This window comes from Solanum pennellii, chromosome 10 (assembly GCF_001406875.1).
Source record: "Solanum pennellii chromosome 10, SPENNV200".
In the NCBI taxonomy this organism is placed as follows: domain Eukaryota; kingdom Viridiplantae; phylum Streptophyta; class Magnoliopsida; order Solanales; family Solanaceae; genus Solanum; species Solanum pennellii.
Genome location: NC_028646.1, coordinates 79,801,564 through 79,827,479, shown reverse-complemented (window position 1 = coordinate 79,827,479; position 25,916 = coordinate 79,801,564). Strand labels below are relative to the sequence as shown.

Sequence of the window (25,916 nt, the reverse complement as noted above, 5' to 3'; positions counted from 1 at the left end):
AGAAGTTGCTTTTATAAAAAAAAATACTTTTATCATAATATATCAAAAATTTTAAACAAATTAAATTAATCGATATTTAAAATAGATATTTATGAAAAAGAGTCATTTTTCTCACGACTCTCAAATATAGAGCCATACCGGGGATCTGACAGGGGGATGGTAAGGTGCATCGTATCATATTAGAAAAAAAATCGTTGTTTAATACGTGAAATAAGTTAAAAATTATATTTAATAAATTTATGATAAAAAAATTTTGAAAATAAAAATAATTTTGGATTCTATATATTATATCTTATTTCATTTAATTTAATATTATTTTATATATGATATTAGTCTTAGATTCCTTGAATTTTGATACTAGAACTATATATAATCTTGGTGTTCTGGCATTGATTTGTTTTTAATTATCTCATATTTAGTTAGATCATTAAATTTTTTAAAAATATTTTTTCTAGAAAATAAACTCTTTAATAATAAGTTTTATTGTCTCCGTCCTATTACTTAGAACAATCTCTTAATCATCTCATCTTCGTCACTTTAAATACCGTTTACTTGTCAAATATTAAAAATAAGTTAAAAATTTATTTATTTTTAAAAAATTAGTAATATAATATAATTATGAGTCCTATATATTATATCTTATTTCACTCAACTTGATATTATTTTAGAGATACTAGCCCTAGTCTCCAAGGATTAATAATCTTGGAGTAACTTTGTTTCATAAATCAAATGAGTCCTAAGAGTTTATCTGATATTCAACATTCATCAATTATCGCATATTTATAGATAAAAGAAAAAGTTAAAAATAAAATCTCTGGTAAAATAAGTTTATCGTCTCCGTCTTACTTTTTATCCTAATCTCTTGATCATCACAACTAAATCATTAAAACAAATTTTTTTAGAAATATTTTAATACCAAAAATACCCTTTAAATGCAACTTGATACTCCCTCTGTCACTATTTAGTTGTCCATTTTAAAGGAACCAATTATTATCATAGCTTAGTTATAATTTTATCTTTATAATTTAGTACTACTTGAAATTTTCTAAAATTAAATAAGGACATATTAGAAAAAAAAATTATTATCCTTTTTTAATTTATCAAAATGAACAAATAAATAGAGATCAAGCGATTAGTTAATGTATATATATATATTTAGTAGAAGTGACAATATAGGCAATGATTGTGTTTTGTGATTGACACACCTTCTTTTTATTTGCATTGAAAATCGCAAGAAATTACTGCACCATCTATCTATCTTCCTTCTCATTCACATAATAACCCACAAAATAAGGGAGACGTGAAAGTTCACAATTATTACAATTTAACTTCCCCAATAATCACTCCCCTCCACTCCTTTCGTCTCTCGCGGAACGGAATAAATAAGGATATTTGGTAAATTTATATTTTTATTTATTTATTTTTATATATATTAATAAAGAATGATGAAGATTTTATCAGCATAAGTTAAGCGTTATTAGATTTAATATTGCTAAAAATTTTAAAGATATAAATAAAAAGTGTTGATTGTTGTCAAATATCACTTTTGATGTTGTGTTACTTGTTCATTGTAGTACCTCTATCCTATATTAGATGACATTTTACTAAGAATATTTGTTTCATATTACTTGATTACTTATGAAATCATGATAAAATTAATTAATTCTTTTTATTATTTTATCGCTTCAATTAATTTGGCTTTGAAAGTTTAAACGTATTTTGAAGATTACACAATTTTTTTTGCTGAGAGTCTAATTAATATGAACAAAGGTCAAAATAATAAAGTAGATCAATCTAGTAATCATGTGCAATAAAAAGTGCACATCTAATATAAAACGAATGGAGTATTATTTTGGAAATGTCCAATAATATTTGTCTATTTTTAAATTATAATTTTATGCCTATTTAACCCTTGATATCGAATACTATTCATTTTTTAATATTTGTATAATTTATATTTATAGGGGAGATTCGATAAAATTACCCCTATTATTTAGTGTTTTTTAATCCATTTATTAAATTAGCAACAGAAAAATATTATTGAACGGAGAGTGTATATCTAGAAAGAGAATTTTTGAATATTTGAATCCTTTGTTTATATCTCTTGATATAATGTATATTCAATAAAAAATATTTTTACTCAATTGAAATGGTTGTAGTCTTCAAAAAAAAATTATCATTAAGAATTAACGGAATTTTTTTATCTTACACTTCAAAATCAACAAATAATTTGAAAGAAGATAATATTAATACAATATCCCTTACTAGAGATTATGCCCACATCAATATAATCCTTTCAATTTACTTCTTAATTAATAGTACCAATATTTATTTACATATTGATTGAATTTGCAAAATGAATATTAAGTTGGATCAAAGTTCTTAAGTTCAGTCAAATTCATATCTTAACAATTAATATTTAATTCCATTTTTGATGGATAATACATTTATATTAATGTCAAATTAAAAATGTAACATAATTTGTCACGAAGGAAAAATATTGATTCCATTCTGTTTTGACATTTAACTAAAAATTGAGAAAACATTTGGACTTGATTTTGTGTGTCATTTTATAAGAATTAATTCTTTAGAAGATATAAAATAATCTAAGTATGACTATATAAACAAATTAAATTAGATTAGAAAAAATCTTAAGTATCACTTTCAATTGATCTTTTCTGCTAATTCTGTGACCCTCGTGTATTGGTGTTCATGAACAAATATAATACAATCTTTTTGGTCTTAAAATAAAACAAAAAGTTTTAAGCAAGTAACAGGATATGTTTGTGGTTAATTAATTATTTTCTGTTTATACTGATTTTGTCATATTTTATTTGAATCAGTCACGGTCTATTGAAAATAACCTATTTATAGTGACAAGGTCAGAATAATCCTGCATACACAACATCCTCCTCATACAGAAGCGGATCCAAGATTTTCGTTCAGGGGATTTCAAAAATAAAGTATATAAACATGTTAATAAGTTGTTAGAAATGAAATCATTTAATTCTTTTGGGTTTAGAACCACACTTTTAGCAAACTTTTTAAAATAAAAAAAAACTTGAAAAACTGAATTGAAAATTAAAAAAATTGAAATAAAAAAAGTTAACATAATGTTGTTATAGATATTCACAACCAGCGACGTAAAACTTGATTTTAGAGGGATTTGCCACTAAACCGAAATCAGTTTCTCCTTGTTATTGAGGGGAGTCAAAACATATATATCTATAAAAATACAAAAAAAAATTATATCTATACCGTGTAATTTTTTATCGAGGAGATTCGAGTAAACCTCATGGAACCCACATGGGTCCGCCCCTGTCCTCATACCCTACTTATAGGCAAAAGATGGATATTAAATTTGAAGATTATGAGTACATCTGCAAAAAAGGGTCGGTCCTGCCCCACTACGCCCAAGCCTTGCAGGCTAAGGAATTTGAAGAGCTAGCTTGAAAATGTTCAACCTAACCCAATCCTATAAGGGCCAAGGGCTGAGCGGGCTAGCCCTTTAATTTTTAATTTATTTTCTTAAAATTTTTTTCGTACTTATAATTTTATAACATCAAGAAAATTAGAAGATTTTCAAATCAAATATGACAAATAATGGTGTTGTTTCAATAACACTAGCAAAAAAATCTAATGTAATTAGTATGTATCTCGCTTATCAGATACGCGAGCGAGATAAGAGAGTGACAAGCAAAATGTGAGGGAAGCAAGGGCACAAGATTTGTCATGTATCCTCGATACACGCGAATCTACTTGGATAAAGTGCATCTAGAACAAATGAACCTAATTTTGAGTCCATATATTCCGAGATACATGCATTTAGACATACAAAAATCTGATAAATTACATAATATTACAACATAGTGTATATTTAAGTAATTAGATTATATGCTAGTGAGATTATTGTACGTTACCCTTAAATAAAAAGTTTTGGCCCGTGGGCCAATCCCGGCCAGACCCCGACTAAGTCTCGAGGGCCAAAAGCTTATATTGACTATAATTAAGTCTTAGTTTTAAATGGGCTTGAAAAAACATATCTCAACCCTACCCCCAATAATGAGTTGGATCGAGCTAAACCTGTTTTGACGACTGTAATTATGAGCCAAAATTTGTAATTTTACCATCTTCATCATATTTATTATTGAATTCAAAATCTATTATGCATATATAGCTTCAAATGAAAACATAGCTTCCTGATTGAATACATCGATCTCTGTTTGTTAAATCATATTGGATATGTTCTTATTACTCAACAAGATTCCTAAGTGCTTATAATATAAAAACAAAATCCATTTTAAATTGGATATATCTAAATAAAAATTCTTGTGAACTATATTTTAGTGAAGCCATAAATTGTTTATGTTGTTAAATCAGATCTTATAAGATACTTAATATCTAAGAAAATAACTAATTAGCCACCCAATCCAGTTCACAAGATATTAGAAGAGTACTCAAATAATTATGGAGATTCTTCAATTTATTTACTAAATCTGCTTAGTTGTTAGTTGTTACACTACTTGGATAGCATTACTAGTTAATTACCCTATTAGAGAAGCATTACAAGTACTAATTAATTTTCACAACTGTCTGATTATTATTTTTTTTAAAAAAAATATGTTTTCTTTCTAAAATTAAGCACATGTCCTGTTAGACCATGTATGTGTTTTTCTTCTTTTTAACGCATACAGACGTAAATCTAAATTAATTAGATTTTAGATGATTATTTTAAATATAAGAGAAAATATTTTTACATTCTACGATACGTAAGAATACTATGTACCATTTTGGATCATTAATTGCGAGTAAAAAAATTAATAATAAAATTATTTATCTTTTAATAAGCATTATGTAATGTAATTTGAATGAATCGAAACTCTAAAATGAATATCGGACCAAAATTTTTATTGTCTCAAGGTTCAAAGGGGATAATCTTGTCAGTCAGAAAAAATTATCTCAAATCAAACTTATTTTTCTTTATTCATTAGAAAATAGTGAATATATAGGACTGTGTTTCAAGATGGGGTCCAAATATCTTCTTTTTGCTCTATTTTATTTATTTTTAAGAAATAAAAGTAAATAATAAAGATGATATATAAGAAAATAAAATATCTTCCAATTTCTAACTGAATTATCATTATTTTTTGTTACACTCATTTTATCAAAATGAAAATCCTCAATATTATTTGATATACATTAAGTTATTTCCTGCAAAATAAATCTAAATTATAGATGAAAAGTTTAACAGTAAACTAAAATTAATCATTAATCATATTAAATAATTAGCAAGGAATTATAATTTTTTTTTATATGCGAGTAATTTAACGACAAACTAACAACGAAGTTTAAGTCATTTTAGAAGCCAATTTTTGGAAACTAAAAAGTGCAAATAACATGCTTTGTATATTAAAAATAGACATGGCTTATTAGGCTAAAATTAGGTCAACGCTATGAATTAAATACATGGATTTTCAATATAGCATACGTATAATATATATAAAAAAATTTATACATGATAAGTATGCGATTAATATATATTTAGCTAGCGAATATAATTATGTTCGGCTAACCGACCGGAAGGAAGAAGTGGTGGCCCATTAACAAAATCCTATAATGTCACGACCCAAAAATGGACGTGATGGCACTCGTCTTATCCCACCAAGACAAGTCAGCCNTACAATTGCAGTGAAATATGATAGCGAATTATACAATTCCAGCGAAATAGGCCAGCGAATTATACAATTTAGGGCAACGAATTATACAATTGTATATATATGGCGAATTATACAGTTTTATGTTTGCTATAGAGCGCAATTATGCAAACTTTGCTATAGCATACAAATATGAATTTTTTGTTTGCTATATGTGAAAGTTGCCCATATATATATATATAGCGCCTACGTATCAACATTACAATTAATCTCTAATTTTAACTTTTAAACAATCAACTAATTAAATAGAATTAACTCAATATCTTAATGAAAGTAAAAGTTGTTTTTTATAAAAGAAAAGTTACAATTTTTTAGCCAAGCAAATGTAGATAATAATAATAATTATTATTATTATTATTAATAATAATAATAATAATAATTAATTTAAAATTGATGACCATTATTTATATATTCACGTTTAAAAATTTCTTTGTATTTATCATTTGAATAATATTTCATATTTTATCTATATCTAACTCTAACTATATATACAAAGAGGAAAGAAACTACACGTGTCAGCACCACAATTACTCTTAATTTTAGTTAATTTAAATATAAATTCCATTTTAAAACAAAATAGCAATTTAAAATAATTTTTAAAAAATAGTTTTTAGTAAAGAATTTATTACTTTATTTTTTATTGCTAAAAATAAAAAAGTATAATTGCAAATAAAAGATAATATCTCTCTCTCTCTCTGTCTCTCTCTCTATATTATATATATAGTAAAGAATTTATTAATTTATTTTTTCTTGCTAAAAATAAAATAAAAAAGTATAATTGCAATTAAACATTAATATATATATATATATATATATATATAGGAGAGGTGTTGTCACGACCCAAAAATGGACGTGATGGCACTCGTCTTATCCCACCAAGACAAGTCAGCCTAAAACTCAATCATTACAATAAAGTGTGGAAATAAAATATAAGTAACTTAATAAAACCCCCAAAACCTGGTAGTCACGTGTACAAGCCTCTAAAGTATTACAATTGATTCAAAAGAAGAACTCAAGTTTCAAATGAACTTGTTTCTATAATAGAACAAGATCATAATTAAGGAGAAGAAAGTCTGCTGCGATGGAAACAGCTACCTGACAAATCTCCAAGAAGCCTCGGAAAAGAAGAGAATGACAAGTACAACAAAAATCCAGGCTCATAACCTACAAAAATTTGTAGAAGCAAGGGGTGAGTACCAAACCACACGATACTCAGCAAGTAAACCTCTAAACACAAGCTAAGGGGATGAAATACGGGTACTCCTACCACCCCCAACCGAACCTCCACAACTACAACCTGCATAAACATCAGCCCAACCTAACAGCTCACAGTTTACATAGCACGTAACTCAAAAAAAAAACAATTAGACAAATTACATCTACTCCACAACAACACTTTAACAAAGTACATATCCCCAACAACAATACTTCAACAAATTACATATCCTCAACAATAGTTCAACAAATTACACATCCTCTATAATAATACTTCAACAAATTACATATCTTCAACAACAACGCTTTACATATCCTCAATAACAAGCTTAGTATTCAACAATCACAAGTTCCACAGAAAGGCAATCATAAGATCAGTAAAACACAATATCAAGTTCACTAATGATAAGTATGTGCAATGCAATGGAATGCAATGTCAAGTATAATGATGTATGTCTGACCTAGTGATACACACCCGCTGTCTCTCAGTCCGGGACCCATGGGGGACATATCTGTCCATGCATCTGTCGCGGCGCACGACACGACCCTCGATAATAGTTACCATCGCGGCGCGCGATACGTCCCTCGAAATATAGTATCCATCGCGGCGCGCAATACGTCCCTCGAAATGGTACATCCTCTTTAAATTCTCATTCTTTCTCAATGCACATAACACTTGTCACAACCATGTCTTAAAATGATGCAAATGACATGTTCACACAAACAAAGAGGATATGACCATTTTCATAACACAGCACAATTTACAGCAAGGAATACCACACTGACAAATAAGCAACAAGTCCCCAAATCGTTCTCAACACCACACAAGGAAATACACGAATTTCATACGCTTAACAAGAGTTTAGAAATCCACTTGCCTTAGTCAATCGAATAGTTACTCTTGGACTTGAGCCTTCCCTTTCCGTTGAGCTTCTGAACCAATGGAATCTATTCAAGTATATATTCACAATAAGGTTTCAGAACTAACAACACTCACACTTTTATGTGTTTAACCTTGACCTAAATATACACCCCAATTTATAGTCAAGTTTGTAATTCTTGATGTTAATTAATATGCCAAGTTTCCTATTCTCAAATTTCAAGCCTAGAGTTAAGTTCCCAAGTTCTCCAAATAATACAATCTGTATAGTTTTCATATTTTATAACATACAAATATTAAATTACATATCCTCAAATATACCAAAATTTAAATCATACATCCATGCCAAACACAAGCTTTAATATGAATGTTTAAACTTAATGGCTAAACCTCAAATCCTCAACCATGCCATACGGTAATTTCATCACTGTGATCACACATTAATTGCTATTTCTCACTTTACTTCGCTTTCAATTTTTTTTTTTCGTTTGCAACTAATTGAATGAAAAGAGAGTTGAAAATCATTCCTAATTATAACTTCCACTAATGAACATCTAATCCATTTAATTTTCTTAATTTCTATGATGAAAACTCAACAAAATATTATTAATTTTTTTTTTCAATTATATTTCAACATTAAAACTGTATTAAGGAATTTGCAATGTTAATCCGTAAATAAATATGCTTAGGGAACCCAATATCATCCTATAATCCATATTGTTCAATCATTTTCTCATTCAATACTATATCATAGATTATTATTATCATTAATTTCCTACCCCCCAATTCTTGTCCCCACTAACCATTTCATATTAAGTATATTGTTGCACTTCAATTCCTCATTATATTATAATAATATAAAATTCTCTAGTGCTCATTAATTGACATAGAAAACTTTAACAACCAATACTAAGAAAGTATCGTACCTGAAGTTCTAATGAATTCAACAATGCTCTTTGTAGTGAGTTTGCCGCCGCTGCCTCACGCATGAGAGGTTAGGTTCTTCCTCTTCTTTATTTTATTTTCTGAATTAATTAGGTTCTAAAAGTGATATATTATATTAATTTTTTATTTAATATATAAAAATCAAATAGTATAGAGTTTTAAATAAATTTCAGATTTTGCCCATTATTATTAATTAAATTAATTATTTTATAAATACTCGTCAATTAATTAACTCAAGTTAAAAGAATAATCAATTTTTTTAAAAATGACCTTCCGGGTCATTACATTATCCACCACTAAAAATCATGTTCGTCCTCGAACATAAGGAAGAAGAAATAATAACCGATGTTACCAAAAGTCTAAGTTATGACCTACCCGTCGGTGTTCATCTCTCTAAGTGAGTTCTTCCTTAAGACCATTCCATCAAGAACTCTACTAAGAACTGAACTTTCAAATCAAACTTTGAAATATCTACAAATTAAATGTGATTATCAAGCAACATACCATCCCATGAACTCAATCTAAAGTGAAACCCATTAAGGGAGAGTCAAACATATCTAACCCAAAAAAAGAAAATTATCCAGTAAACACCTAGCAAATGATAAACTCATGTGTATAGAACCTCTAACAACACTATCAGATAACTATAACTATTCACGAAAGCTCTTATATAAGTTCTCATAAGCAAGATTGTGTGTGTAGAATCACTACTATACTTCAGCTATCCCAAACAACACCAGATCTTTCAGAATGAACAAGTCTAACCAAGTATGTCATCTTACAATGAGGCACTCACAGGATCGGTACACCCGATCCACCACTAGGAATTCACTCATTGATATGAAATACATACGTGAATCATACTAAAACCATGTCCAGAACGAAGAAGGTTGTCACATAAGAATATACAGAAGAAAGCTCAAATAACACAAGATACTCTTTTCACAGTGTCTATATGAATAAAATTTCCTTCATCTAACTCAATCTCTCTATTTTTTGCCACCCACAACCAATCAATTTGATCTCCATCACAAATTACAAATACTTAATTCATCANATAAACGTTCTTGTTGGATCTGTTATGGGCTTGCAAATTGGGCCTTTTGGTGAGATTTACCAAATACAAACTTTTAAGGAAATGGGCAAACAACACAAATTGCATTAGTTTAGGGCTTAATTACACGTTTTTTCGCGTGTTTTCAAAATCACCATTCATGTCAGATTTCAGTCCCCAAATACATGTATTTGATACGTCTAGATATATTTAGCTCGGATATATAAGGTCAACATAAGGTATAATTAGTTTTAGATACATTGTATTCAAGTGGTTTGCATGTAATATGTGATACACTGACTCTCTCGATCATCTCTCTTATATCACTCATCACCTGCCTCTTATCTTGTTCGCCTCTCTCCCTATGTATTTATATATTTTAGAATGAATCTAGTAGCAAAAACACGTGTATTTGACTAGAAATCTGGCATGAAATGATTAATACTTAACGAAACAATATGTTATTATTAGTAAATATATATAGTAGGAATAGGTGGTAATGGTGTGTCGTGTGCATTTGTTTCATGGGGTGGGGTGTGGGGTGAAAACTGCTATTCTAAATTCTCTTAATCCTAATTATCTTCCCTAATCTCAGCCTCAAAATCTCCTTTATCTTCTGATCCTATATTAGTCACTAGATAATCTCAACAACTAATTTTATTAAACCACTAAATAGTATGAATGATGCAAAAAATCAGAAATTTTCCTAAGATTATTGAATGCCTTATAAATGTCAACAAAACATTAACCAAAGAATGACTAAAGGTCAAATAGATATTAACATCCTAATTACTTGGATATGAGATTATAGTATACCCCACAACTTCAAAAAATCAACATAAACCAAACAAATCATCAAAGGTCAATGCAAATTGACACCCTACTTAAACATTTTCAACATAATTAAAATATCTCTTTTCATTTTTCTCACATTGTTACAATTACAAATGATCAATTTAGTTTCCAAAACCAAAAATTTTCCTATTTTTCCTAATCATAATCATGAATTCAGATCAATTTGGTCAAGAAACAATGTTTTGTTGCCTTCTTCCGGGGGACATTGTCATCGAGATTCTCATAAGGCTTCCAGTAAAGTCGTTGTCACGATTCAAATGTGTATCAAAACCCTTTTGTTCTTTAATCAAGAACCCTAATTTTATCTCCAAACATTACGCGAAAATTACTCAAGAAACACCACCCCATATCCTAATTATGGGTCGTCATCATAAAACTCTTGAAGTAACGTTACGTTTGATTAATTCCCTAACTATACATCGCGATATCATTACACCTCCTCTTCATTTCCACGTGCCATTTGGCATGACATCTGAAAAAACAAGAATAGTTGGCTCAGCCAACGGTTTAATATGTCTGAATCTGAATAATCATAATGGTGTGGCGATTGTTATATGGAATCCAGCTATTAAAAAATTCAAACCAATTCCAAAATCTCCATATGTGTCAACCCTAGGTAAACTCACTATAACGGATTTAGGGTTTGGTTATAACCCTAGAAACAACGATTACATGATCGTTAGACTCCTAAACGTTGCTACGTCTAGGAGGAAGTATGAGGTAGAAGTTTACACGTTGAGTACGAATTCTTGGAGAAAAATAACTAGTGATGGACGCGTTTTACTAGTTATACGACCATTCTGGAAGCCAATGGCTCCCGGAATGATCGTAGTAAAAGGTGTAGCTTATTGGGTAGGAGTTGAAGTTAGAAATGAAGAAATGTGTAGCGTTGTTGTTTCATTAGAAATGAATAGTGAGGAATTGAAATTTATTTCACCGCCAATTGAACATCATGGTATTGTGGTTGACCTAAGGGAAGCAATAACCCTAAGACTATTTAATTTAAATGAAACATTGGCTTTGATTTATTCAACAAATCTTGAAAAAGTTGATATATGGATGAATAATGGGTTTGATTTATGGGTGTTGGATGATAAAATAATGAGTTGGAGTAAAAAGTTTAAAGTTGAACCTATTCAAGGGTTTTTATTAGAAAGTGGATTTTGGGAAAATTCAAAGGCAATGGTTGCACACGAGAGAAAAGAAATGTGTTATGATGAAAATGGAGATTATGTTTATACAAAAGGTGAGACTAAATTATATTTGTATGATGTTATTAATGGTGATTTTGATATTATTGAAAATCATGAACTACGTGCACCATTTCAAGGTTATAGTTATTTGGAGAGTTTAGTGGATGTGAATGGAGGTATTCATGTTACAAATGAGGTTGATTTGTCTAAGTTTTTGGATTTTGATCCTTTACTTTTTTGAGTACCCAAAATTTATCTTTTTATTAGCCAAACACAAATCACTATTCGAGTGTTGAAAGGTTTTTTTTTTCATACCAAGGGCATGAACTCGAAAATCTGTGTAAGGTAGAGATTTCAATCATTTTTTTCATACTAAGGGTTTGAGCTCGAGATCTTTGATTTAGAAAGATGGTAATTTAGCAAGTAATGTAGTAAGTAACCTAGCAAGTAATCCTTTTGCAACCAAAAAAATATATTTTTACCTTACACTAAGGTATAGTTTAGTTTTTATTAGATTTGTTAAGAAAAGGATATATTGTATTCCATGGTAGTTGTATTATGAATTACTATTGTATTGCTCTATATGAAAAAGAGAGAAAATACGTATAGGTTCAATTGTAAATTATTTTTAAATTTGATTTATTTTTTTTTGAGTTTCAATTCATGATGATTTTGCGGAGTTCATAGCAAGAGTTAGTAGAGTAATATGTAGAAAAATTAAAATAATAACACTCAATTTTATTTTTTTGAAAAAAAACATGTAATATACGTAATTACTATCACCAACTTTAACGATTAATATCAATATGTATTGTCGTCTAATTGTAAGATTCACTACAATAAAAACAATTTTTAGCAACATTAAATATTGACAATAATAAGAATTTTTAACCAAACTAAGCCATTATATTACCAAAGTAATACATTTTTCTAAAATTTTACAAAACTAATATAAACGTATTTCACGGTAACGTTTTAGGGTATATTTTTTTTAAAAAAACTAACAGCATTAGGTTGATATACGTTATTGTAAGTAACGTTTTACTCCTAAAAACGTTATTTTCAGTAACGTTTTACTCCTAAAATGTTACTCATAGTAACGTTTTAGGAGTAAAACGTTACTGTGAGTAACGTATATAAATCTGACGCCATCAACTTTTAAAAAATAAAATATATCCTAAAACGTTACTGTGGAATACGTTTATACTAGTTTTGTAAAATTTTAGAAAAAGATTATTTTGGTGAATGGCTTTATATAATGGCTTAGTTTGATTAAAACCTCCAATAATAAAGAGTGATAAAGTATTTATCGGCATTAGTTATTACAACCAATGTCGCTAAAGGCTTTAGGAACACATACAAAGAGTTTCAATTGCCGCTAAAAATACATATTTAACGGCAATTGAAAATTAATTCCCGCTAATGATCATTTTTAACTAGAGGTCTCAAATTTGAGTCATACATATAGAAAAAATTATACTAGAAACGTTATCCGAAAATGGGCTTTAGAATATACAATTCAAATTTAATCAGGACTCTAATATGGATTCCGCATCCCGAGCGAAAAAATAACAAACTTTAAAGTTAGGCCAAATACATACGCAGGTCCCTAAAGTTGTTCGTGCTTTTCCCCCAGGTACCTCAACTAACCAAGATTCCTATTAAATCCTTTAACCCCCTATAATTTGATCCTTTTAAATATTCTTGGCTGATGTGGAGCCAAACGTGATCTCACGTCCTTTAAGCGCGTGCAGACTCTTTAAAAGCGCTGATGTGGATCTTGAACCACCCACCAACGATCTTCTTCCCCCTTTTAACCCTAATTTCTCCCATTCTTCCATTATTTTCTCCTCTTTTGTTTCTCTTCATCATTATTTCTCCTCTTTACCTCATTATATTATATCTTTTTTTCACTGATTTCTTCTTAATCATCAAGTTCCAATGTCGAATTTATCTTCTTCATCGATTTCTTCTTCTTCAACTGCGAAAATCTTCTGCAATTCCTTCAACAAGACACTCAAAATCACTTTAAAATCTAAGAATTTCAGCTGTAAAAGTCATTGAAAGGGAGGGATTCTTAGGGTTTTCTCGTTTAGAAACGGGTTAGAAGTGATTTGGGGGGAAATTGATTTTTAGGTTTGATGACTTAATATGTGGCACTGACGTGTAATTGGATTGGAGTGTATTGGTCAAAATTTCCACGTGAGGAAAGTTCATCTCACGCGCCTAATTACCAAAAATAATTTATTGAAATTTGGCTCCACATCAGCCAAGAATATTTAAAAGGATCAAATTATAGGGGGTTAAAGGATTTAATAGGAATCTTCGTTAGTTGAGGTACCTGGGGGAAAAGCGCGAACAACTTTAGGGACCTGCGTATGTATTTGGCCTTAAAGTTATATAAGAAGACTGCCATGTCAAAATTGAAGCAACTTTTTCCCTCTTTCCCACCATATATCCCTTTTTAACTTCAATTTACTACCAAAATGACAAAATATCTTAAAAGGTAATTATAAATAGTGTAACTATTTTTAATCAGTAGAATTAGCAAATAAGATAATTAATAATCTTTTATTTACATTATCATCAGTGTATATACAAAGTTTAATACACATGCTAGAAGGTTACCTACGAATTTAGTTGTATCAGTAAGTTTAGTTAAAAAATTGAATTAAAACCCCAAATACTAATATAAATATCATTATTTAAGACTTTAAATCTCATAAAATTCAAAATCTGACTCGACTTGTGTTTACACTTTCTCACTATTTATTTTAACTTTTCATTAATTATAAATCTCCTTTAATTAATATCAAGCCTAAAGTACCAATATTTAATTTTTTTCAAGAAGAAATGACGAGTACAAATCACAAAGCAACAACTTTTTTAAAGAGAAATCTTCTTACTGAAGTAGCAAATGGTAATTATTAGATGTGGTTCTAGGTTATTTTTTTTCTTTTTGGTTCAATTAAAGTTCTCTAAAATAAAAGCATATATATCATTAAAAATAATAAATCTTGGATGAAAGGTAAAATCATCTTTCTATGGTATATAGATTACGAGTTCAAGTTGTGAAAGCAGTTACTGTTAGGATCGAAATAAGCAGGTGTAACGCGGAAGCTAGCAAATTGAACCTCGAAAGACCACGACTAAGAAGACAAACGAGAAATATACCAAAAGACACAGAGATTTAACGTGATTTGGTCAATCGACCTATATCCACAAAGGAGATGAGCAATCCACTATAAATATGAGAGTACAAAATACAGAGGGAAACAACCTCAACCAATTCACTCAGAATATATGGGAGGTTTGCACAAGTGATAACGTATCAAGCTTGTGACCCATAAATTTTCTCCTTAACCAAAACTCTCAAATCCCTTAAGACTACATTGTGAAAGCTAATTAAGTTAGAAGGAACATGCCTCTATTTATAGAGTCTTAAACATTTTTCTACAAGAAAAATGATTAGTCAATCCAAAACCATTTCCTAAAAGGAAAACCTATTTATGGTAAGAAATCAGGGCAAATAAAACCCAACAAATCTCCCCCTTGGCCTGAATTTCTGATAAAATAAATTTGTCCACCTTCTTCACTTAATCTTCAACAACTTGCTTCTCCTCTCTATAATCTCCTTTGCATTTATGTCTTAACACGAATAACCTCTCTGAAACAATTTCTCCAACTAAATTCATTACCGTAAAAAAGGTTGAGGCTAGAATTACACCCGCCAAGATGAACACCACTTTCTAACCTGGTTCAATATCGATTATCGAACCACTGAACCAGACCTCACAATTGAATCTGGCTTTGATACCACTTGTTAGGACCGAAATAAGCAGGCGTAACGCGAAAGCTAGCAAATCGAACCTCGAAAGACCACGAGTAAGAAGACAAACGAGAAATATACCAAAAGACACAGAGATTTAATGTGGTTCAGTCAATCGACCTACGTACACAAAGGAGATGAGCAATCCACTATAAATATGAGAGTACAAAATACAGAGGAAAAACAATCTCAACCAATTCACTCAGAATACATGGGTAGTTCACACAAGTGATAATGTATCAAGCTTGTGACCCACAATTCCCCCCCCCCCCCCAAACCAAAACTCTCAAAGCCATTAAGATTATATTGTGAATGTTGATTAAGCTATAAGGAACAAAACCATTTCCTAAAAGAAAAACCTATTTATGGTAAGAAATTAGGGCAAATAAAATCCAACAGTTACAAGTACTTATATCAGGATAAATTAACTATATCACAACTTTTATGGTACGATATTTTTTTCGATCTTATAAATACAAAATATTTTGACATCGACTTGTCTGATTTTTTTATATACTAATTATTCAAAAGGGCTCCTTATTTTGTACTTTTGAGCTTCACTACGCGTCTTGGCCATGTGGTTCAAAAGCAATTTATTAATTCACAAACAAAAGAGTGTCTACATACATTTTTCTATACATATATACCTCTAAAAGCAATTTAGAAAAGTAATTTTGTAGGATAATTGAAAGTAAATTGGATTACTTTTAGAGAGAATGTTAATTTATTGAAGCAGTATTATGAAACATATCTCTGTTTTTTTAATATATATTTTGTTGAATATTCCAGAAACAAAATATGATTTTAAACTCAAATGTGCTTTGAATAGTAGTTGCACTAAACGTTTTATTTTCACTTACCCAATTTTTTAATTAGTGCTAATGTTTTGAGTCTAACAAAAAGAAATGATCTCTTAAAATCAATTACTATTTGAAAAAGAGATTATGACCTTAAATATAGAAAATAACTAATTCTTTAGTTTCTATTTATATATTCTTCTTATTAAAAATAGACAGTCCTTAATATTTACTCGTTCATAAAATTAATATATAAATAATACTATTCGTCCTATTTTATTCTTGAGAGTTACTTATTAGTTTTGAAATATGATTTTGATCAACGTAGAAAAATGAAATGATTAATTCATGTTCATTAGTCAATTTAATTAATCAGAATAAATTAAAGTTATGTTTATTTATTAAAAACTTGACTTCAAGAAAATACTAAATAAGGATCAATAATAAACTTAGAGTGGTTTCTTAAGAGATTTAAAATTTAAAATAATGACATATAAATCCAAACAGTTATAAAGAACAAAAAAGAAAAAAAATGAAAGGTAAGGTCCCTAGCTATCTTTGGCCAAACGGATCTCCAAGTGGCCCAACTCAAGAACAACGTGAGTACGTGAATAAAGTCTTATATTGATAGTTGGAAAAAAAAATGTTATACATATAACGTTTAGGGAAAACATTAGTGGTCTTAGACTTCTTTAAAAGCCATCCACGCAGACTTAAATCAAAACAGATAATATCACATCATACGTATTAAGAGTATTTTTAAGTTCATTTTAGCACAAAACTACCAACATGTTGTTAAGGTGATAACTTTATTTATTATTCTCTATAATTGAAAGATGAATCTTAATTAATATCTTATAGTACATCTATGTATGGGTGATATTTAATTTTTAATAAAAAAGTAACTTGCTTAAATTCATTCAAACATTCCTTTTTGTAACTTCCAGCAGGAGTACTACTATACTCTCTTTATTACTTTTTTTTTTCTTCATTCAAACAACCTTTGTATGTCTTTTTAGGCCACCAAAGAGAGGGAGAAGATTATAAAGCTTTTTTGACTATATATGAAAATATGGTAAATATATATGTTGATCCTCTTGAAAGAAGATAAATTTTTTATTTCAGCTTTTGGACCATTTAATTTACTATACACTATTTAGTAAAGTTTCTGTTTTATTATACTTTTACTTTTCATCAATGGTACTCTTCACCAAAAAAATAAAAAATGAAAAAGAGAAAAAAAAAATGGCTTTCATGCATACTATATACTTGCATGAAATTAGAAGCCATGAAGTTTGCCAGGCTTTTTTGCTTTACTGCCTTTTTCTCTTTTTCGAAGTACCGTATTATATTACTTGATCTCTGTTGATCTGACATATTTTTTGAGAAAACTGTAATTAGACGTGTATTATATGATATTAATAATGCTTTGAAACTCTAAATTTGACTACTATTACTGTTAAATTTATGTAGTTATTTAAAAGAACTAAGGATAGTATGAACAAAAAACAGTAAAAATATTTTTAATTTGCTAAAATAGATAAGTAAAATGAAGTTTTTTTTTAAAAATATAAAGACTAAATAAAATGAGACAAAGGAAGTAGATTTTACATGATACACTCTAAAATAGAAGAAATAATATATAAGTGTTGATTGTGGTGATCTAATAAAAGAGTTGGATACCGAAAATAAAAGTCTCTTTTTTGGATCTATTATTTCATCACAATGTTAGATAGAATTAAAATATCAAATGCTGAAATATTTAGTATATGTGATCATGATTTAATCGATATACATTAAAAATAAAAAATATTTAATTTATTGATGTTACGAAGATATTTTTAAATTACTCAAATATTCTTTAAATTTTGTGGTTTTAATCATGTCTGATATATTAGAATTAGATAGTCCTATAGTTAAATATAAATAATAATAATAATAATAATTGTCTTTTTAAGACAAATTTAATACACATAAATTGGAAAGGAGGGGTAATATTCTCTCAATTGTAAAAGATGGCTCAAACAAAGAGGAATTTGGAGACATTCCATATTGATGAAAAAAGGTCAATTTATGTCAAGTCATTTGAAATGCTAACATTCTTCTAGGGACCCCAATATATAACACAAAACATTCTTTGGGTTTTCTTGAGATCCCACAAGTCACTCTCAAAAGGTATGTAGCAAAAAGCCAACAAAAAAGGAAAAAGAGAACTAGAACAAATCCTTTTTTCTTGGGGAGAGTTTATATTTTTCAAACAAAAAATAAAGGTAAGCAAAATTTTTAGGTACCCTATTTGGATATATATATATATGTTTAAGTTGTCCTCATTTTCTTTAGAAAAAATTTCACTAAATAATGTTATATGTCGTGTCTGAAGTTATACCACGTAACTGAAGTTTCGACATTTCTATATGATGATCATCATGTAAAATTGACTGAATTTCAAATAATAACTGAACTCCGTCTGATATGACTCATGAAGTTCAGTCATATGCGTGAAGTTTAGACAAAAATAATTGACTTCACTCACATTTATACTTAAAATTTATCCAAATATTTTTGAAGTTAGGCTCTTAAAAATATCTCGAAGTGGATAAACCTACAAATTTGTACACAATATGGCTATGACTTAAATTGTGGTGTTGCAATGAGCTATCCTTAGCATGCCGACTAAAAAAAACAAGGATCTTCACACAAATAATCGAAAAAAACACTATTTACTAGTCCTAATAAATATACATAATTATACACCTATTATATATGAACTATACACATTAATATATATAGAATTATTTTAGTTTAAGCGGTTGAATAAGAAACTATATATTTCGATATTTTTAGTATTTTAGGGTTGGAGATTACTAAAAGCATTATACTAGAAATAATAAGTTGATTTAGGGATTTATGGAAGGATCTCTCGTTAATTGTGTACAAAAAAAAAACATATTATAAAGTACTATACATTTTTATCTTAGTATATTAATTTAATTTGTTGATATCTATTGGTTTTAGCAAAGGTATATGCGTTGGATTCGAAGTGGAATATAGCTCTACTTTATATGATATATCTCACGCTCAAAAAATAAAACCACTAACTTATGGCATGGTCCAAGATAAAAGTGAAAATCACCTCTAGAATCTTACTTATTTTTTTTTGTTTCACCCAATGTAATTAATTTATAATTCAACTAAATCAAATTCACGTTGAGAAAATGTAGTTCGATATTAAAGCATTTGTATTCCTATTTTGAATCAAAATTTCTGATAAAAAATTGATGAGTACGTATTTGTCTCTCAACTACACCCTTTAAACACAACTTATCCATTGTTGGACCAATTATATCTAAGTTGATACATGTACTAAAAATTATTACATAAGTAAATAAACAAATTACTGAAAAATGAAAGTAAAATGAAAAGTTTCATATAAAAGACATTTGAATCAAGTGTGTGCAGTAATTTCGAGTTCGAGTCAATTTTAATATGCAGTCATTTTTGTTAGGAGTATTCTATCCTTAATACCGGTTTTTTTTTTGTTGCATAAACATAAAATTTAAACAAGCAGACTTTAATCGATAATATTTAATATTTGAATTGATAAAATTGAGAATTTAAATTTTATATAAGTTAAACTCAAGATGAGGGATATATAAAAAAGGCTTCAATTAATATAGTAATTGGCTACTTATATTACATGGACACATGTCTAATTAATAATTTATTCATGCATGGACACACTTACATTTCTTTACCAAAAAATATCTATAGCTAATACATTAATTAAAAATAAACAAATATAATATAGACCTTAATACCTACCAATTCAGCTTTTACTTGGTATGTATGACGTTTAAGAAAGTATTTTTCTTAAAAATAATATATATATATATATATATATATATATATATATATTGTAAAGCATTTTTCTTTTTGAAATTGTTATATTCTTTTTTTTGCTTTTTAGAAGGGAGAGGTTTGGAGGAATTTCCGTCTTTTTAAGTTAAAAGTTATGTCTAGTCTAAGCTAGTTTCAATTTTAGTCCTCTTACACTCTTTTCTCTAGATACATATAAAAAGATATGGTAAAAATTTATCTACGTTAAATATTTTATAATACTTGTTTATTATTACAAAAATGATTATTAGTGGTAATTAATTCATAATTATCGTTAAATATGTATTTTTAGCGGCAATTGACACTATTTGTATGTGTCCCTAAAACCTTTAGTGACATTGATTCTAATGACATTTAACTAATGCCGGAAAAAACTTTAGCACTCTTTATTATTATCATTATTTAATGCCGCTAAAAATTATTTTTATTGTAGTGATTATACATGTTATGTGTATATATATCCATTCTATAAATTACTTTCTTACGGTAAATTATTTTAATTTAGTGTAATTATTCGATGTAAATAAGTATTTTTTTAAGGTACAATGAGAGACTAAAAAGCTTTTGTTGCTCCATATCATGAGTAAAATTTAGTGTATATATTATCAGTTTTTATTAAATGAAAATTATAAATAGGTAAAATATTGATGTATAATAATTGCATGAAAGGGAGAGTTCCACTTGCACATTCCATATAGTCCTAAAAGTAGATTTAATTTGTTGCTATACATATATATTCTTTCTACTAAATAAATAAAAATCAGAGGTAAAGCTGAATTGCCTTTAATATTTGTACAATATAATTCCTCCTCCTTGTCACCACATGCATTCCACTTTCCACTAAATATTTTCCTTTCAACCCCAAAAATTTTGCCTCACTTACAAGAAAAGAACACCCCCACCCCCCCAAAAAAATACTTCCACTTTAAAAGAATTTTTTTTTTTAAAAAAATTTGTTTGAATTTATGTGTTACTTTTTTCTGGTCTATTTAAAAAAGAATGTCATACTTCTTTATTCAAAAATAATTTCTCCTCAGTTTAATGATTTATAGCTACACAATTACTTTAATCTACACCCATCTTTTTTTTAGTATCTTTGTTTTTAAAGAAAATTTCATGTTCAGTCAAATATCGTAACATAAATTCACATCATATAAGAAAACCCCCACCCCCTTTTATATTAATTCCACTATGTTCTTCTTCCTCTTCTTCTCTCTCTCTTTATACAATCCTAGAATAGATTTGATCTTTTAGTATAAACTTCCCAACAAAGACTTCTCATTAGGGTTTTCTTGAGTTCTTTAGCACTCAAACACAACACAAATTTTCTCTTAGTATACATGAAACCAATTTTATTTTGTCCTAGCTAGGTCTTTCAATATCCTTTCTTTCAAAGTGAATAACTCATCATCATACAAAAAAAAAGAAAAAGAAATGAGAACAGGAGGTTGCACAATACAACAAGCTCTAACAACAGAAGCATCAAATGTTGTTAGACAATCTGTTACACTAGCCAAACGTCGCGGCCATGCACAAGTAACACCTCTTCATGTAGCAAACACCATGCTTTCATCATCAAATGGTATATTCAAAACAGCTTGTCTTCGATCTCATTCTCATCCTCTCCAATGCAAAGCCCTAGAGCTTTGCTTCAACGTGGCACTCAATCGTCTCCCAGCATCCTCTTCTAGTCCCATGTTATTAGGTCATCAAAATCACAATCATTCTCAATATCCTTCCATTTCTAACGCGCTTGTTGCTGCTTTCAAGCGAGCCCAAGCTCATCAAAGGAGAGGCTCGCTTGAAAATCAGCAACAACCACTTCTAGCTGTGAAGATAGAGCTTGAACAACTCATAATATCTATATTAGATGACCCTAGTGTTAGTAGAGTCATGAGGGAAGCTGGTTTTGATAGTACTCAAGTTAAAACAAATGTTGAACAAGTTGTTTCTTTAGAACTTTGTTCTCAAAACCCTAAAGAAATAAACAAGAAAGCTAATCCCATTATTAGTGCTAAAGATGAGGATGTGATGAGTGTAGTGGAAAGTTTAATGAATAAAAATAGGAAAAATATTGTTTTGGTTAGTGAAAGTATTGATAATTTAGAAGGTGTGATTAAAGGGGTGATGAATAAAGTTGAGATGAAAGATGTGCATGATGATTTGAAAGAAATCAAGTTTATAAGTTTACAACTTTTGAGTTTTGGTAATATTCAAAGAGATGAAGTTGACCAAAGATTAGGAGAGTTGACTTGTCTAATTAAGAGTTTAGTGAAAAAAGGAGTTGTTTTGTACTTAGGTGATCTTAAATGGGTGGCTGATTATAGAGCTAATTATGGTGAAAAAAGAATTATTAGCTATTATTGTTCAGTGGAACATATGATTATGGAAATTGGGAGATTAGTATATAGTTTTAGTGAAAATGAGAAATTTTGGCTTGTGGGGATTGCAACATTTCAAAGTTATATGAGATGCAAAAGTGGTAACAATTCATTGGAATCTATTTGGGGTTTGCATCCTATTACTGTTCCTGGTGGAAGTTTGGGCCTCAGTCTCAACCCTGACAGGTAAAAAGTTTAGTTCAATACCATTTTTTGGAATAATCATTCAAAGTATTTTTCTTTATTGTTTGAAAAAAATAATCTAAGACATGATTTTGATATCATGCATATTGAAAAGAAAAAAAAATTGTAGTTTGATAATAATTTTGGTTGAAATTGAAAAAAAAAGGTATTTCAAAATTAAAGTTGTGTTAGGGTATAAAGCTTGAATTTATGTTTTTTTTGTGAATCAAAATCATTATTTCACTTTAAATATTGTTTAAAAAGTATTTTTTTTTCAAGTGTTCTTGGATTTGTATATCATGTTTGTTTTATATGTATATGTCTCGCATTCGAGCTATTCCGTTTAGATTCTTTAAAATGTTGTGAATTCGTGTAAGATTTTTAAAAAAAAAATATACTATTTTTTTTGGAGGATTCGACACGAACCTGATGATATTTTTGAAGAGTTCGATGAACAATAAAAAGACTGATGGAAGTTAGTTTCTTGGAGTTCTTTTGATAAAGTGAGCAACTTAATGATTTTGTGGTAAAAGATAAAGAAAGAAAAAAAAAAGCAATACTCTCTTTAGTTCATTACATTTATTTATATAATATAAAGTATTTATCAAAAGTTAGTTTTTTTTTCTTCATGTTTTAAGCAATGTTTGTATCAACTCATATAATTCATTTTTTATTTGTGATTTGTCTAAACAGTGATACACAAATTGAAGTTAGAAGTAAGACATTTGAAGGTGAATTCTCATGTAGAGAGGAGAAGCTGCAATTGACTAGCTGTTGTAATAGTGACTCTACATTGTCAAATCTACCTTCATGGCTTAAAGATGAGAGACACAAAAAGGTTAGTTTCCATTCTTTACTCGCACCGTTTCAGTTTTAATTTGTTTGTCTGGTTTTAACTTGACACAGAGTTTAAGAAAGTAAATAACACTTTTGAATCTCGTGATTTTAAACTAAAGATATGTAAAATGTACCAAAATATCCTTTAATTTATGGTCTTAACAAAAAAGGAAAATAGAACAATTTTTTTTTGAAAATAGAGGGAGATTTAATGTTTAATTATAGATTATACACTCTTTATACACGATCATACACATATTATATATGAATTATACATATATTATACATATGTCGATTATTTTTAGTTTAATCAGTTAGGTGGATGATTATTGAGGTTAATTCTCTTATTTCTTTATTAGCTTTTCACATATACTGCTCGGACTTTTTAAAATTGACGATATAAGCATATCAAATCCTTTTTAAAATAGTGCATTTTTAAATATCTGCGTATACGGTTGTGATAATATTTTAGGAGAGTGTTGAACAACTTACAAAAGCAATTCCTACTTGTTTCTCCTTTCTCTTTTTTCAAGAAAACTAACTTTTCTTTTTCCCAAATTCAGGACTATGCATCAGTCAAAGATCTACACAAGAAGGGGGACACAACATGCAATTTGCCATTTTGGGCCAATAGAAAAATATGTGAGACAAATTCTAGTACACCTAATTCTGCTTCTAATTCAAGTGATGTGATCATGGAGATGGAATACAATGTTCCAAAGTTCAAAGAATTCAACTCTGAAAACTTGAACATTTTATCCAATGCATTAGAAGAAATTGTCCCATGGCAAAAAGGAAGTGTTGTACAAGAAATTGTTGCAACAATATTGCAATGTAGGTCCAAAATGATAAGAAGAAAAGAAAAAAATTTAGCCAATGAAGCAAAACAAGAAACTTGGTTATTTTTTCAAGGTCCTGATGTTCATGCCAAGGAGAAAATTGCTAGAGAATTGGCCAATGTTGTGTTTGGATCATACTCGAATTTCGTATCGATTGGACTAAGCAATTTTTGTTCTAATTTTAGTAACAAAAGGTCAAGAGATGAACAAAGATGGAGTTACATTGATAAATTTGGTCAAGGGGTTGCTTGTAATTCACATTGTGTGTTTTACTTGGAGGATTTGGAGGAACTTGATTATTGTTCACTAAGGGGAATCAAGAAATCTATTGAAAGAGGAACAATTGTTAATTCTTCAAGTGGTGAAGAAGTGAGTCTTGATGATGCTATTATTATTTTGAGTTGTGACAAACTTGGTTCTAAGTCATCAAGAGGTTGTTCACCTAATGTGAAGCAAAAGATTGAAGAAAAAATTAGCACAAGTTCTAGTTGTGTTTCTTTGGATTTGAATCTCTCTATTGATGATCAAGATTTGTCAAGTGATGATGGTGATGATACTGGACTTCTTCAAAGTGTTGATAGATGTATTGTTTTCCAAAATATTCAACAACTATAGTAGAATAGGATTTTTACATTATTATGTTGATGATGTTATTTACTTAATTTCTTTGTTTTTTTTTTCTTTTCCTCTAATGTTCAAATAGTAGGTCAAAAGAGTTTGATATCTCTTTTTTTTTATGTACTAAAGTTTTGTAAATAGAATTTCCAATACAATTCCCTAGTGCTACTTTTCTTCTTTTGATCCAAGTTTCTTTTTATGCCATGGCAACATGAGAGATTTATGTCACTAGAAAATTACATTTTTGTTTGTATAATATTGATCTGAGATGAATTTAGACGAAATAATATGATAAGAGAAGATTTATATCAGAGATGATTAACATATGGATTACAGCTAGGTTCGATTACACTCAATAGCTTTGGCAATATGCATGCCCTGTATTTGCGTTAAAAAGTTAACTTGATATCTATAAATAATTTGTCAAGAGTCCAATAACTTTCCTTTCTTCAAATTTAAATTTATAAATTCAAAATTCTAGCTTCGTTTCTGATTCATGTAACTGATCACAACTTACAATAGGGTTGAGTTTGATGTTCCTATCATTGAATTCATAGTACTTTTGAAAATTACAATTTAAAATTTAATATTTATTAAAATTCGTCTTAAAAATATTGAATTCAAATGAACCGTAAAAACCATATTTCATCCATCTCCTTAAATGCATGTACATATGAAT

At 28.8% G+C, this 25,916-nt stretch overlaps 2 protein-coding genes across 2 annotated transcripts; both read left to right on the top strand.

Moving 5' to 3' along the window:
- Window positions 1-10,707: 10,707 nt before the first annotated feature.
- Window positions 10,708-12,478, top strand: LOC114074476 (F-box/kelch-repeat protein At3g23880-like). Its single transcript, XM_027912573.1, has one exon. It carries the CDS (start codon window positions 10,811-10,813, stop codon window positions 12,095-12,097), a length of 1,287 nt encoding a protein of 428 aa, XP_027768374.1. The 5' UTR covers window positions 10,708-10,810; the 3' UTR covers window positions 12,098-12,478.
- A 9,035-nt stretch (window positions 12,479-21,513) lies between these two features.
- LOC107032432 (protein SMAX1-LIKE 3-like) lies at window positions 21,514-25,399 on the top strand. The gene is made up of 3 exons (XM_015234034.2): window positions 21,514-22,946; window positions 23,637-23,781; window positions 24,344-25,399. Exons 1-3 carry the CDS (start codon window positions 21,814-21,816, stop codon window positions 25,232-25,234), a joined length of 2,169 nt encoding a protein of 722 aa, XP_015089520.1. The 5' UTR covers window positions 21,514-21,813; the 3' UTR covers window positions 25,235-25,399.
- Window positions 25,400-25,916: the final 517 nt, after the last annotated feature.

Bases quoted from the DNA above. Each gene is read 5' to 3' on its own strand.
- LOC107032432 (XM_015234034.2), top strand. From the start codon at position 21,814: ATGAGAACAGGAGGTTGCACAATACAACAAGCTCTAACAACAGAAGCA. The intron at 22,947-23,636 runs GTAAAAAGTTTA...TTGTCTAAACAG, and splicing joins CTCAGTCTCAACCCTGACAG to TGATACACAAATTGAAGTTA. The intron at 23,782-24,343 runs GTTAGTTTCCAT...TCCCAAATTCAG, and splicing joins AAGATGAGAGACACAAAAAG to GACTATGCATCAGTCAAAGA.
- LOC114074476 (XM_027912573.1), top strand. From the start codon at position 10,811: ATGAATTCAGATCAATTTGGTCAAGAAACAATGTTTTGTTGCCTTCTT.